The sequence below is a fragment of the Ylistrum balloti genome, unplaced genomic scaffold (assembly GCF_031769215.1).
Source record: "Ylistrum balloti isolate Yb309-2 unplaced genomic scaffold, AGI_CSIRO_Ybal_v1 Utg371054, whole genome shotgun sequence".
In the NCBI taxonomy this organism is placed as follows: domain Eukaryota; kingdom Metazoa; phylum Mollusca; class Bivalvia; order Pectinida; family Pectinidae; genus Ylistrum; species Ylistrum balloti.
The window spans coordinates 7181-22622 of record NW_026782583.1 but is presented as its reverse complement, the minus strand read 5'-3'; the positions used below and the strand labels follow the sequence as shown (position 1 = coordinate 22622).

The window sequence follows — 15442 nt, the reverse complement described above, 5'->3', positions numbered from 1 at the left end:
AGCAGCCACTTCATAGTTAATGAGAATCTTAAACACCATATACTACTGCACCATGTTGTAGTTTCATATACAATTAAACCTGTCTATAAAGACCCTTAAACCTGTCTATAAAGACCCCTCAAAGGAGCGGGTAAAATGGCCTTTGTGGAATGAAAAAAAGAAACTTGAAAAATCTTATGTAAAAGAATCTAGATTTAGTTCATAATTGAGTAGAATCTTTTAATCTGTCAGTCACAATACAAACTGTCAATATTCAAATAGAAATAAAAGGCCCAGAGGGCCTGCATTTTACCTTATCAGCAATCATCATGAAATATTCCTTTTTCTTTTTTAATTTACCACTTAGTACCAAAGGGGGTCACACCTTTCATGTCTATTTTTCTAATTCCATACATAACTTAATATAAATTAGGTAAACAAAATACTTTTTTAATTCATATTTTTGTGGGATGGAGGGTAGGGGTTGGGTACTTCTATTTGTACAATATACAATCCTTTTACCTAGGAATCAGAGACAATTAAAATTGTACTGCTTCATGGGGCATCAGATGCAATCAAAATCCTTACGCTTCATAGGGCATCAGAGGCAATCAAAATCCTACTGCTTCTTGGGCATCAGAGGCAATCAAAATTCTAATGCTTCATAGGGCATCAGAGGCAATCAAAATCCTACTGCTTCTTGGGGCATCAGAGGCAATCAAAATTCTAATGCTTCATAGGGCATCAGAGGCAATCAAAATCCTACTGCTTCTTAGGGCATCAGAGGCAATCGAAATTCTAATGCTTCATAAGGCATCAGAGGCAATCAAAATCCTACTGCTTCTTGGGGCATCAGAGGCAATCAAAATTCTAATGCTTCATAGGGCATCAGATGCAATCAAAATCCTACTGCTTCATAGGGCATCAGAGGCAATCAAAATTCTAATGTTTCATAGGGCATCAGAGGCAATCAAAATTCTAATGTTTCATAGGGCATCAGATGCAATCAAAATCCTACTGTTACATAGGACATCAAAGCACTCAGAAAACCTAAAGCTTCATAGGGCATCAGAGGCATCCAAAATCTTATTGCTACATGGGGGAAGGGGTAATTTCATGATTGTGTGCATGTGTGAGGGTTATTCTCATCTTCAATCTTCGCCTATCTAATGTATACCCATGTATGTAATAGGTCACAAACTCAGATATATAGGGGAAATTTAGCTCCCCTGTGCAAATTTCCACATTAATAGTAATTACTTCAGTAAAAACATGATGAGTTGAGGTTACAGACTTGAAAACTTTGGGAACAAATCCAATAAAGTTAAACCAGTGCAGCAAAACCTGAACAATTTTGACTTATTAGAAGTAAATGATTTTGCTAACTCGTCACCAAGTATCAGGTGGAAATGGGAAGTTTCCATTCTTTTGGCAGATCAATTTTAGGCTTGATAAACCTTTATTTAAATATTCACACAAGCACTGAATAGCCTCGGATTAGCTCAATGGATGAAAGTTTTTTGTACAACTTCATGAAAACTAGGTGCATGTTTAAAATCATGAGATGGAAACGTCGATGTTAGACATGAACAACACATAAATATGATCCTTAGAATCAATTGGTAATGCTATCACATCTTTACTATCTGCAAATGCTGTTGATCGATCCTTGAGCTTGCCGTGGTAGAATTGATTTTAGTAAATCTCTCTATGCTTGTGAGATGCAGAGGAATGCAGAGAGAAGCAATGGTGGCTGTCATGTTACAATCCCACCACAGCAAACAAAGAAATCGGAGATGGAAGCTCGTGGAATATTTTTCATGTCTGTATATGGGCAAGAATTTCATGAGCATATCAGGAATTACTCTCCAAGGGCTTTTGGATGTTTGAATCCACTTGAAATTCTATATCTGGTAGAAGATTTCTCTATTTCACATGTATAAATGATGTTATGTTTTGGGAGAAAATCGAAGATTTTACCTCAGTGTACTGAAACACATTAGCAGGCTTGGTGCATCTCGTCCATTTGTATGGAACCAACAAAAAATTTAATTGAATTGTCAAACTAGACCGTTGATTTACCTGCCTGTATTCTAGGCAGGCTCTATTGAATTTTGGTTTAATTAAATATCCTGGATCCCCAGGAAACCAGTACATTTTTCTATGTTTGGAATTTTTTTTATTCTCCATATTTAAGTCTACATCATAGTCTCGTTGCATATACAAATTTGTCTGTACCAGTGTGTAAACAGCTCTTATGTCAAGAAAATGAACCATTCTTACAACCCTCTGTCAAAAAACAACTAAAGAATTTTGATAAAAATTGAAAAATGGAATAAAATTGCATTGAGCTTGTTCCAAATTTAACACAATTTGAAATATGTTTTTCAACACATGTAATTATTTTAAAAGGCTTGTAATATAGCACTGCACTGAATTTAATTTCAGCTACCATGGACTCTAATTAATTACAATTCTGACTGACTTAGAAAATAGTCTGCGTTTTAGAGCTATACTCATGAAAGATTACGAAAGTATTAACATTGAAAAACAAGATGCCCATAGGGCCTGTATCGCTCACCTGGATCTTGAAGTCCAATGATGTTATACATGCGTATAGGTTGGGTATTTTAAATATTTCCAAATTAAAGCTATGTCACTTAACCTCTTTGATGGGGCAAGACAAATAGGTAAATTCTTATATCATTACTGTCTTTCTCTTTTGATTCCCAGTAGGAGTTAACATGGTTATCAGGTTGTTATCTCATCTCACCTAAATCAAAATATGACCCAGAAATAATTACCCTTTAGGTATGCCACACCCAAGGGTCAATTCATACACAACAAATGTGTTTATCTCTTGATGTCAAGTAATTCTATATACACCAGCGAAAAAAACAAACTGTGCATGTGTAAAATATTCATGTGTTGCTCAATTTTATCAATTGAAGCTTGAAACTTTACACTGGTAAGTTGTGTATACCTCGCCATCATTTACACTTGCCAGTGCAAGACATGCACAGGTAATTTGTCACGTTCTTTTTTGGCCAGCAGTCAGTCGCAAGCATGTTTGTCACCTAAACCTGTGTAAAAGCATAGTGTAAATAACTTAAACACACAAAACCAGCATAATTTTGAAAAAAGTCTTTGATACCTCATGCCAAAGTTGAATGAAACTGACAGATGCCAAGCTGTAGGCAATATAATAGTTTGTTAACGTCATATTGACATTGCGTTGAACATCGAAATACTGCAGATGCCTTGTGGAGACATTTCAAACAGTTTGGAACACTAGAAACCAGCCTCAGTCAGAATGTCCACACGTAACGTTTAATCTTCAGGATATGTATATCAGGGTCTCCGTGAACGACTCAGAACTGATTCTTTGATGGTTAGATTAGTCCCCAAACAGTATGTAATTGATTACTGGAACGAGGCATGCGTCCTGTTCTCCAGCAACGTCATCGTGTAGTACGTTTAGGTTGGTGTAGACTACAGATACACTTCATGCGGCAGGACTGGGCACATGTTCTTGGGAAAAATAAACCTTCTACTTACATAATGTGTGTACCCCAAAATTCTGTCAAAATTGATCTCCCGGAGCCAAGAAATTGATCTCTGAATGTTCAATCAACTAACACGTCAGACCAACGAAAATTTTCTCTTCAAAGTTTGTTTTCATCTCTTTTACTTATCTTAATAACCTTCTGTTTGATTACAGCCTAATGTTTGTGCATGTTTTGGTTTTTTTTATATATCAGAAACACCAAGCTGTCATTCACTAACCTATACAAATATCCCTTATTTATCTTATGTATACAAGTACTTGTCTTCACACTAGCCCTAATCAACAGTGTTCCGTGTTAAAATCACAGGTATAAGTCATTATCTACTGGTCCATGGTAAACCAGGTAAATACAATTTCTGCGAGTCAACTTTTCTTTCATGTCTCACTGTCAAATCGAGAGTTTATGCACCAGCTGACATAAATTGAGGCCCCAACTATGAATATTTAAGCAATCAGTATACGCAGCAAGGAATGAATTCACATGGAATGTGTATTTTTAAGAAAAGGAACAGTGTATCATTACACATTTTGGTAAGATAGTCGCGCAAAAACTATTCTCTCTTTATCATTTGACGGTATATGTTTCGTAAACATCGATGAGAACAATCTTTATAAATGAAGAATTTAATCCATAGTCTGTAGCTACATTAGAACCTGTCCTGAAAGACCACCCATTCTGTAGCTACAGTAAAACCTGTCCAGTAAGACCACCCATTCTGTAGCTACATTAGAACCTGTCATGTAAGACCACCCATTCTGTAGCTACATTAGAACCTGTCCTGAAAGACCATCCATTCTGTAGCTACATTAGAACCTGTCCTGTAAGACCACCCATTCTGTAGCTTCAGCAGGACTTATCCTGTAAGACCACCCATTCTGTAGCTACAGTAGAACCTGTCATGTAAGACCATCCATTCTGTAGCTTCAGCAGGACCTATCCAGAAAGACCACCAATTCTGTAGCTACATTAGAACCTGTCCTGTAAGACCACCCATTATGTAGCTACAGTAGAACCTGTCCTGTAAGACCACCCATTCTGTAGCTTCAGCAGGACTTATCCTGTAAGACCACCCATTTTGTAGCTACAGTAGAACCTGTCCTGTAAGACCACCCATTCTGTAGCTTCAGCAGGACCTATCCAGTAAGACCACCCATTCTGTAGCTACAGTAGAACCTGTCCTGTAAGACCACCCATTCTGTAGCTTCAGCAGGACCTATCCTGTAAGACCACCCATTCTGTAGCTACAGTAGAACCTGTCCTGTAAGACCACCCATTCTGTAGCTACATTAGAACCTGTCCTGTAAGACCATCCATTCTGTAGCTACAGTAGAATCTGTCCTGTAAGACCACCCATTCTGTAGCTACAGTAGAACCTGTCCAGTAAGACAACCCATTCTGTAGCTACAGTAGAACCTGTCCTGTAAGACCACCCATTCTGTAGCTACAGTAGAACCTGTCCTGTAAGACAACCCATTCTGTAGCTACAGTAGAATCTGTCCTGTAAGACCACCCATTCTGTAGCTACAGTAGAACCTGTCCAGTAAGACAACCCATTCTGTAGCTACAGTAGAACCTGTCCTGTAAGACAACCCATTCTGCAACATCAATAGATCTGTCCTATACGATTATCACTTCTGTCAATACACTAGGATTTGTTTTCAGATTATTCAGAAAACCATTAATTCAAAGAGAAATGTTTGACCATCCTGCAGTAACACAGAAAATTGAGTTTTGTAAACCACTATGATGGTTTTTATCAGATCAATGTTTTCTTTTGATATAGAATAATTCTATTGTGGATACAAGTGTTAACTTGACACGTTCTGATGGTAATGTTCTTCTTCCTGTATAAGTCTAGAATCCTAAATATGTAAATCTAAGGAAAACAGGAAATGGAAAGTCCTTTAAGCCACAAATTAACTGATAAAAGTTGTCATTTCAAGACTTCAGCCATTTTTGCTGTATTATGTTATTTCAAGACTTCAACAGTTTTTGCTGTATTACAACAGGCTGAAGACTGAGAAAATGCAAAATATCTAGCATGAATGGTATTATAAACAAAGACTAGAAGACAAATGCCACCTCCATGCATGAAGTAATAAGTACAATCAAAACAAAAAATATCTTTAAATTTCTGTAAGTATCTGATATTGTTTTGTATTCTACATCTGGTCAATAATCATTACACTGCTCCAGAAAAGATGTTTTCTCAAACAGTTCAATAAAATGCACATATATTAGCTTACAAGTATTATCTTAATTTAGTGCTTAATTTTCACAATTAAAGTAATGACCTGAAATATAACTGTGTTAATTAAAGTTACTGCATATACTTAATAGTTGTTATTGTAGATACGCAAATTTATCATTACGTGATGCTCTTTAACTGATAGCATCAGCTTTAACTGTTTTTATCGTATGACCAAATCACTATTTTTAATGCTGATGTTTAGCCCAAAGAGGTATGCCCCTCCATATTTACATTTTTAAACATCCTATCATCAATAAAGAATCTTTATTCCTAATTATTCACCACATTGTCACAGACAAGCTATTTCCTTAACCATTTTGCACTCATCCTCAGTCCCCTACAGGTTCCGTTTTCTACATCTTGAATTCCACAGATATTCATAAGTTTTCCATCCAATGTTGTTGATATTTATCATGTTCAGGAGAGGTTGCTGTCACTAGATTTTCAAGATATCAGTCTGCTGTAATAAGATCTGCAAATCAGTGCCATTGCTCGCACAAGAATGTATCAAAATACCACCAACAAGAAGTCATTAAATATAATGCTGCTACAATAGGTTTCAGTTCATATGAAGCCATTTGTTGCAATAACTAAGTAACACAGCACTGAACATCATCTGTACATGATTAAGATTAGCAACTATCATTAAGATATCATTGATGGTTTAAATATTATCCAACAGAAAAGTAAGAAGTAGGAAAATTCTCACCTTGAGGTCAAGGTCACAATGTTACAATGACAGAGCACTGCAGTTTTCCAATGGGTGTTAAAGAAGCTTTCATTATGTTATATCTTTAATGACCAAGAAATTCTTTTGAACTTAAACTCAAGGTAACAGTGACCTAAAAACAGTTTCAGAGTTATCTTCAAGACATGAAATTATTGGGAAAATTTTAATTTCAAGGTCAAGGTCACAATGATCCTTTGAAAAAGCACTGCGCTTCCTCAGTGGGTGATAAAGATATACAGCAACTTTCATTGACAGTCAAAAAATTACACCTTTGACCTTGATAGTCAAGGTTGTTGTGACCCAGCAGCAGTGCACTGCACATCAACTTTAAGTGATGCAAGCATAGTGCAAGTTTTGTCTAGATCTCTTCAATGGTTAAGAAGTTATGGCCCTGAAAAGAAATTATTAAGAGGAACCAGAATCAGAAGGTCCAGTACTAATGAAATACATCTTCCTACATACATAGGGAAGATGATTTCATCTACAACCATCTGAGGAGTTTTAACACTTCAGTTGAAGTCCTATCTCAGTACAACTTCACATTCATGATGTGATAACAAGACTTTCATGATCGCTGCCATTTTGAATATCAAATCTGCCCAAATCACCATCAGAACCAAATAAAGACCATCCTCTACACACTACTAAAGGTTTTATATCTGCTGTGGTTATTACCTTTATTGCAGCTTGGGTTAAACGTTTATTAAGAACCAACTGTGAATCATTCACAGTTCATATGTGGAAGATGAACTCAATAACCCCAATAACTTCATCAAACTTTACCTGGCAAAACATGTTGTTGATCTTGTTAAATGTTGTAAAGGTCTTATTTACATCCATCTGTGAACCATGCACAACTCATTAGCAGAAATCCTGTCTCAGTGTGACTTTCTGTTCAAGCGAAGAAGTGACAAAGTTTTCAATATGGCCACCATTTAGAACCTCATATCTGTCCAAATTATGCTTAGTTAATATGGATAACAAAACTTTGTTTACAGGCAGCCACTGTCAACAGATTCAGGACAATGCATCACAATGTTAGATTTTGAAATCAGGTCATCAAACTCCGTAATACCGAGCTTCCCGCCATACAGGTGATCATGTTCTTCTAATCATTCTGTGTCTTGTATCACAGCTAGATTGAACTTCCATAAAACATGTTTATGGAGATTAAACTTGTGCTTTGCAGACAACAGACAATTCAAGTAAAAATCAATATTTAATATGAAATGTTTTTATACTGCACTAACTCACAAACTATAGCAGATCTATATCTCTTCAGAGTTTTGAAAATCTTCCCTCAATAATTACTTTTCTCTCAATGTTTTGTACAGACATGACTGCGGTTTTTCCAACATTATACACACAGTAACTGCATCTTATCTTTTTAACAACATGAAAACATCATATTTATGAGTTTTTCTTTTGCATTTACCTGGTTTCCTTCCGCAATATCTCTGGAATATGGAGGATAATTTTCAAGATAATTTTCTACCATGAAAACATGGTCGTTTCTTGTTTCACTTTAGGATGTTGCAGATTAAAGAACATTGAAGGAGAAAGATGCGGAAGAAGACATGGAGGTAGAAGCCGAAACAAAGAAGAGAGAAAAGAAAAATGGATAAGGAGTAGGAACGACAGAGTGAAGGATAACGGACAAGACAAGGGAGAAGACAAGGTAAAAGGAAAAGAAAATAAAGTAAAGGGACAAGTTTGAGGAGGACAAGGAAGAGAACAAAGAGGAGGGACACATTTGAGGAGGACAAGGAAGAGAACAAAGAGGAGGGACAAGTTTGAGGAGGACAAGGAAAAGAACAAAGTGAAGAGACATGTTTGAAGAGGACAAGGAAAAGAACAAAGTGAAGGGACAAGTTTGAGGAGGACAAGGAAAAGAACAAAGTGAAGGGACACGTTTGAGGAGGACAAGGAAGAGAACAAAGTGAAGGGACATGTTTGAGGAGGACAAGGAAAGGAACAAAGTGAAGAGACATGTTTGAGGAGGGCAAGGAAGAGAACAAAGAGGAGGGACAAGTTTGAGGAGGACAAGGAAAAGAACAAAGTGAAGAGACATGTTTGAGGAGGACAAGGAAAAGAACAAAGTGAAGGGACAAGTTTGAGGAGGACAAGGAAAAGAACAAAGTGAAGAGACATGTTTGAGGAGGACAAGGAAAAGAACAAAGTGAAGGGACAAGTTTGAGGAGGACAAGGAAGAGAGCAAAGTGAAGGGACAAGTTTGAGGAGGACAAGGAAGAGAACAAAGTGAAGAGACATGTTTGAGGAAGACAAGGAAAAGAACAAAGTGAAGAGACATGTTTGAGGAGGACAAGGAAAAGAACAAAGTGAAGGGACAAGTTTGAGGAGGACAAGGAAGAGAGCAAAGTGAAGGAACAAGTTTGAGGAGGACAAGGAAGAGAACAAAGTGAAGAGACATGTTTAAGGAAGACAAGGAAGAGAACAAAGTGAAGAGACATGTTTGAGGAGGACAAGGAAGAGAGCAAAGTGAAGGGACACGTTTGAGGAGGACAAGGAAGAGAACAAAGTGAAGGGACATGTTTGAGGAGGACAAGGAAAAGAACAAAGTGAAGAGACATGTTTGAGGAGGACAAGGAAGAGAACAAAGAGGAGGGACACATTTGAGGAGGACAAGGAAGAGAACAAAGAGGAGGGACAAGTTTGAGGAGGACAAGGAAGAGAACAAAGAGGAGGGACAAGTTTGAGGAGGACAAGGAAGAGAGCAAAGAGGAGGGACACATTTGAGGAGGACAAGGAAGAGAACAAAGTGAAGGGACATGTTTGAGGAGGACAAGGAAAAGAACAAAGTGAAGAGACATGTTTGAGGAGGACAAGGAAGAGAACAAAGAGGAGGGACAAGTTTGAGGAGGACAAGGAAGAGAGCAAAGTGAAGGGACACGTTTGAGGAGGACAAGGAAGAGAACAAAGTGAAGGGACATGTTTGAGGAGGACAAGGAAAAGAACAAAGTGAAGAGACATGTTTGAGGAGGACAAGGAAGAGAACAAAGAGGAGGGACAAGTTTGAGGAGGACAAGGAAGACAACAAAGTGGAGGAACACGTTTGAGGAGGACAAGGAACAGAGTAAAGAGGAGGGACACATCTGAGGAAGACAAGGAAGAGAAAAAAGTGAAGGGACAAGTTTGAGGACGGCAAGAAAGAGAACAAAGAGGAAGGACACATCTGAGGAGGACAAGGAAGAGAACAAAAAGGAGAGACAAAATCAAGGAAGAAGAGAAGAGGAGATAAAGAACAATGAGGATGGACACTATTTAGGAAGAAGAAAACAAAAAGGAAGGACAAAATCCAGGAGGAAGAGCAGAAAGAGGAGAGACAAGGTGGAAGATGAAGAGCAGAAAGAGGAGAGACAAATGTGGAGGATGAAGAGCAGAAAGAGGAGAGACAAGGTGGAGGATGAAGAGCAGAAAGAGGAGAGACAAGGTGGAGGATAAGAGCAAAAAGAGGAGAGACAAAACAGAGGAGGAACAGAACAAAGAAGATGACCAAGGTGGTGGAAGAACAGAACAAATAGGATGGACAAGGTTGAGGAAAGAGAAAGAAGAGGGTCAAGGAGGGAGAGAGAAAGCAAGGAACTGCAAAACATGGCATTATCCCCTACACCCAGCATTTGGTGTAAAACCCAAATATGATATATATATATACACCAGTATAACAATTTGAGATGTCACTCAATTATGTGCCGCCACTTATCACCTGAAAATCACATACTGTGAAAGCCCTTGTGCAAAAAATAATGTCTTCTTTTATTAATTATCAATTAGATTTCTTTGCATCTCTTCAACTTCAACATTATACATATGTATCAACCTAATAGTAAGAGTTTATATCTTGATGTAGATCCTGTGTGTTTGACTGCTGATATTTTAATAGAGCTTGGTATTGTCCATGAACAAATTTATGCAACACCCTATAAGATCCAATACAAGAGGCCACAAGTAATAAAAAAAATGATGGTTACAGGAAAATACATGTCATCAATAACAAAACACACAATCAGGGCACTAACAAAATATATACTGCAAGTTTTGTGAAGTTGAGTGGAATGCTTAAGCAATTATAGCCCGCAAAAGCCCTCAGACAGAAGGTCACACCCACGAATGCATGGATGGATAGAGCCCAAATTTAAATATTCCCGCAAATGCTTTTCATGGTTGAGGACGAAGAAAACATAAAGGATAGACAAGGTTGAGGAAGAAGAAAACATAAAGGATAGACAAGGCTGAGGAGGAAGAAAACAAAGGATAGACAAGGTTGAGGAAGAAGAAAACATAAATGATAGACAAGGTTGAGGAAGAAGAAAACAAAGGATAGACAAGGCTGAGGAAGAAGAAGCCATAAAGGATAGACAAGGTTGAGGAAGAAGAAAACATAAAGGATAGACAAGGTTGAGGAAGAAGAAAACATAAAGGATAGACAAGGTTGAGGAAGAAGAAAACATAAAGGATAGACAAGGTTAAGGAGGAAGAAAACATAAAGGATAGACAAGGTTGAGGAAGAAGAAAACATAAAGGATAGACAAGGTTGAGGAAGAAGAAAACATAAAGGATAGACAAGGTTGAGGAAGAAGAAAACATAAAGGATAGACAAGGTTGAGGAAGAAGAAAACATAAAGGATAGACAAGGTTAAAGGATAGACAAGGTTGAGGAGAAGAAAACATAAAGGATAGACAAGGTTGAGGAGGAAGAAAACATAAAGGATAGACAAGGTTGAGGAAGAAGAAAACATAAAGGATAGACAAGGTTGAGGAGGAAGAAAACATAAAGGATAGACAAGGTTGAGGAAGAAGAAAACATAAAGGATAGACAAGGTTAAGGAGGAAGAAAACATAAAGGATAGACAAGGTTGAGGAGGAAGAAAACATAAATGATAGGGAAGGCTGAGGAGGAAGAAAACATAAAGGATAGACAAGGTTGAAGAAGAAGAAAACATAAAGGATAGACAAGGTTGAGGAAGAAGAAAACATAAATGATAGACTAGGTTGAGGAGGAAAAGAAAAAAAGACGAGACAAAGAGGAAGGACAAAGTTGAGAATGATGAGGAGGGACAAGATGGATGGACAAGAGAACGAAGAAAAGGGACAAGGTTGAGGCAGAGAACAAAGAATGGATAATGAAGGATGGAGGAGGAGGAACCTTATCAGAAGCTACAAAAGTTTCTGTAAAAATGCAAATTCTTTCAAAGTTCACCATGTTTATACAGGAATATTTCTGTAACCTTCCAGCACTAGGTATTGATCAAGCATGATGCTCTATTCCAAATCCAACCATCAGTAACCTTGAACTTGAGCACAATCTTACCATCACAGGAGGTTTGTGTGTGCTCATTTTTTATCTCAATATTTCGGCATTATCATAAATACAGATAGGTTGTTTCTTGATGCAGGGCAAACAATTAAATCAATACAGATAGTAATGAAATCCTAACTGTACAAACTTTATGAAATTAAATTCATATAAATTTAGTCAATGTTTTAAATTAAATAGTGTAATTGTTTCAGTACACAGTCAATACAATTGTTATCGCTAACAGAGCAAACGTATCAAAGCCATATATCATCATTACAACCCTCGTTAACTACATAAACAGAAATGACAAACTACCGCATGCGTAAATTACTGGTCTTTAAATAATATTCACATGATCAAAATAACAGGAATGTTTCTAACCAATTAAAACAGGTTAAACACATTGAATTGTTTGTATACATGTACATAGGTATTTTGATTTTTTGAAAATTAAAGTAATTTTAGGGAGAAATTTACATTAAATTAAATCAAATATATTTTGCTTGAAATTTGCATGATTTATCCATGTCTGACCATAAAAAAAAATTTAAAAGATCCCTGGTATTTTTTTTATTAAATAGAATTTTTAAAAATACCACCATATGTGGAAAATGTTTCACCTAAAAGTAATATCTTAAATCACCCTTTGACAAAAATCTACCCTTGATGCATAACCTAAAGCCAGCGTTCCTGACATCATCATTCAAAAGGATGATTTTACAGGTTTTCATTTTTACACTGTAAGAAGAAGGCCATAGTACTCGTTTACACTGTTACCTTAAATTCATACCAGTATTGAAAAAGCACAGCTGTGATAGTGAAAAATTTACATTTTATCTTTCACCCCTTGATACAATAATAGAACATGCCAATACATCAATCTTAAGCTACATTCATTTCATCTTATAGGTGTGTCAGCTTTTCCTCATTATATCCATATTGAAAAGCAAATTAGAAAAAATTGAATATTCATATTTTAAAATCAAAATGAACAACTCCTAAAAATATTCATGTAAGTGTTTCGAGCAGTTTGTGGTAATGACAGTGATTACACTGCATGCACATCCATAATGTGTGACCTGAATACATCTCAATACAATTGTTTCCTCTCTTTGATTCATTTCAATGTTAAAATGTTTCAGACTGAAATTTTATGTCATTTTATTACCAGCTATCATTTTTAATAAATCCCATACTTCCAAAATTTTTATTATTAATTAAAATGTTTAATTTGACCAGCACATTATTTCTTTGTCTTTAGACACAAGTTTATGCAATAATTTAGAAGTTGATTTAAAAAGATAATGAAATATCATTTTCAACCATATGCAATTATTACAATATCAAATTGAAATACATTTTTTTCTTATTTCATATCTTAGAATAATTTCTTCAGCGATAATCAAAAAAAATATTTTAATTAAGCAAAACTACAGAAAATTGTACATATCAGCTTTTGAGAGCTATTGTGTTAAACAACTACATTGTAATACCGATAGATCTTCTAAAATCTTTACTAGCTTTAGTTATTCTCCTTAATAAAATTTTTCAAAATGTTCTTTTATTGAAAGATGACTCCTTAAATAGATTATAGATTTGATATATTTACTGTCTACCAAAATGTACCTGATGATTACATGCATTCAAAAAAGATAAATGAATTTGGAGATATTGCAAGGCTTTAACATACTAAACAGGAAACCGATCTCAAAAATTAGTTCTATGGTGCCCTTAAAGTATTCAATTAAAAATGTTTTTGATACTGGCCATGGAAAACTCAGTGAAAAAAATCATGAAGCTAGTATATCTTACTGATTTTTTTTCAGTATTTTTTTTTTTTTTTACTTTTTTCAAACAATCCTACTGAAAGATATTAAGTAAAGGAAATGCAATTTTACATATATGCCTAATAATCAATATAAAAATTTCAATAATATTCAAATCAAAATAACACAAGTTTTTAACGTTGAATGTAGGCAAATACGGAAACTTCATATGCAAATTTTCAACTTCCAAGCATTCCAAGCAAAGATATGTAACAATATCAAAATGAAAGTATTCCTTCATCTTGTCAAATTTTTTCTCTAATTATAACATTGTCATAATTTCAGGGAGTTGTGATTAACTTCAAATAGATGATGAAAATTTATCAAGATACACAAAATGTCATAAAAACTACCATGACCCTTTCACCAACAAAGATAATTCTTGTTAAAATCTTTCTGATTGTACAAGAACAAACTATATTCCTCACACTTATACAAGAACAATTTCAGTTGTTGAAGGAAACATTCAAGATGCATTTTCACTTTTATTTCACCAAATCATATATCTAGGATTCAATCAAGTGCAAATGTGTATTACACGTATATATATTGTATTATTGTATATATTGTATTAGTAGAATAAAACAAGAATTATTTCTTAATATCAATATTTCACAAATTAATGACAAATTTTGTTTCTTTACACTACTTGAACCAAATAAGAAAAAATCTTCCCATACCTGAAAAATTAAACAAAGACTATTTTTCACTTTTATCATAAGAATAAAACAAAAATAATTCTGCAAATTTAAATTCAAATGAATCAAAAATATTTTTGAAACAATTTCTACAAAATAGTACTGATTTTATTAATTACGTTTAGAATATTATTTACCCATTGATCATATAAGATTTCCATAAGATTAAGGAATTTTTGGACTCTATGAAAGCAACTTTTAACAAGAAAATTAAACTTTCATATGTATTCTCCTTGCAAATGGATCTTTTGTTGGTTTTTGATTGTGTTGGATTTTTTTTTGTGTTACCGTGAAAGCAATTATTTTCAACCTCCGACAAAATATGTTTGTGTATTTAGTATTTATCAGTAGTTACAAAATAACTAAAAAAATGGAAATAGAAGAAAGAATTGAAAATAATTACGGAAAATTTATCAATAAGATAGATAATAAAATACCTTTATGAAAATATAAACACCTTGTGACCATTAAATTGTTACTCAGTTCACAGAATGAGGTCAGCACTAGGAAGACTAAATGTCTTGATCCCCCAAGGTTAGTGGAATTCATCTCCACGCTAAAGGAATTTTTGACAATTTTTAGTGAAAAAAATGCCTGGTAAACAAAATTAAAAAAAAAATTGGGGTTGTATAATTAAAAAACTGTATAAAACTGTAAATTTTATCAATCTAAATACCTAGCATTACCAATAAATTGAAATGAAATCAACAGTCATTTAAAATAATCTGATTTTTAAATAAACTGATTTCAAATCCTTTTTTTTAAATCAAATGTAAATTCATAAAATTTAAAAAGTAAACAATGATAATTCTGACAACACATTACAAACTTAGTCTGCATTCCTCAGTTTGCTTACTAGAAGATATTAAATTAACAATGATATCTCACCGTAACAGAATCAAATTTAAATCCCACTTCCTACCACTGCTCTCTGACCTCTACATTGGATATGATACAGGAAAAAAAAAGCTTGGGACTAAATGAAGAATAAAAAATAAATTCATCACACATTTTATTACAAACGATGGTGACTTTGGAATCTGTGTAACAATGTCCATCTTCTTTAAAAGGC

The 15442-nt window shown here is 35.0% G+C and overlaps 1 protein-coding gene across 1 annotated transcript; it reads left to right on the top strand.

The window, feature by feature from the left end:
- The first annotated feature begins 636 nt into the window (after positions 1–636).
- Positions 637–9991, top strand: LOC132560390 (golgin subfamily A member 6-like protein 22). Its single transcript, XM_060225058.1, has 3 exons — positions 637–1087; positions 8059–8207; positions 9701–9991. Exons 1-3 carry the CDS (start codon positions 637–639, stop codon positions 9989–9991), a joined length of 891 nt encoding a protein of 296 aa, XP_060081041.1.
- The last annotated feature ends 5451 nt before the right edge of the window (positions 9992–15442 follow it).

Excerpts from the sequence above, each read along its gene's own strand:
- LOC132560390 (XM_060225058.1), top strand. The coding sequence starts at position 637 with ATGCTTCATAGGGCATCAGAGGCAATCAAAATCCTACTGCTTCTTGGG. Across the intron at positions 1,088-8,058 it reads ATTGCTACATGGGGGAAGGG|GATGTTGCAGATTAAAGAAC; the intron begins GTAATTTCATGA and ends GTTTCACTTTAG. Across the intron at positions 8,208-9,700 it reads AAGACAAGGGAGAAGACAAG|AGAACAAAGAGGAAGGACAC; the intron begins GTAAAAGGAAAA and ends ACGGCAAGAAAG.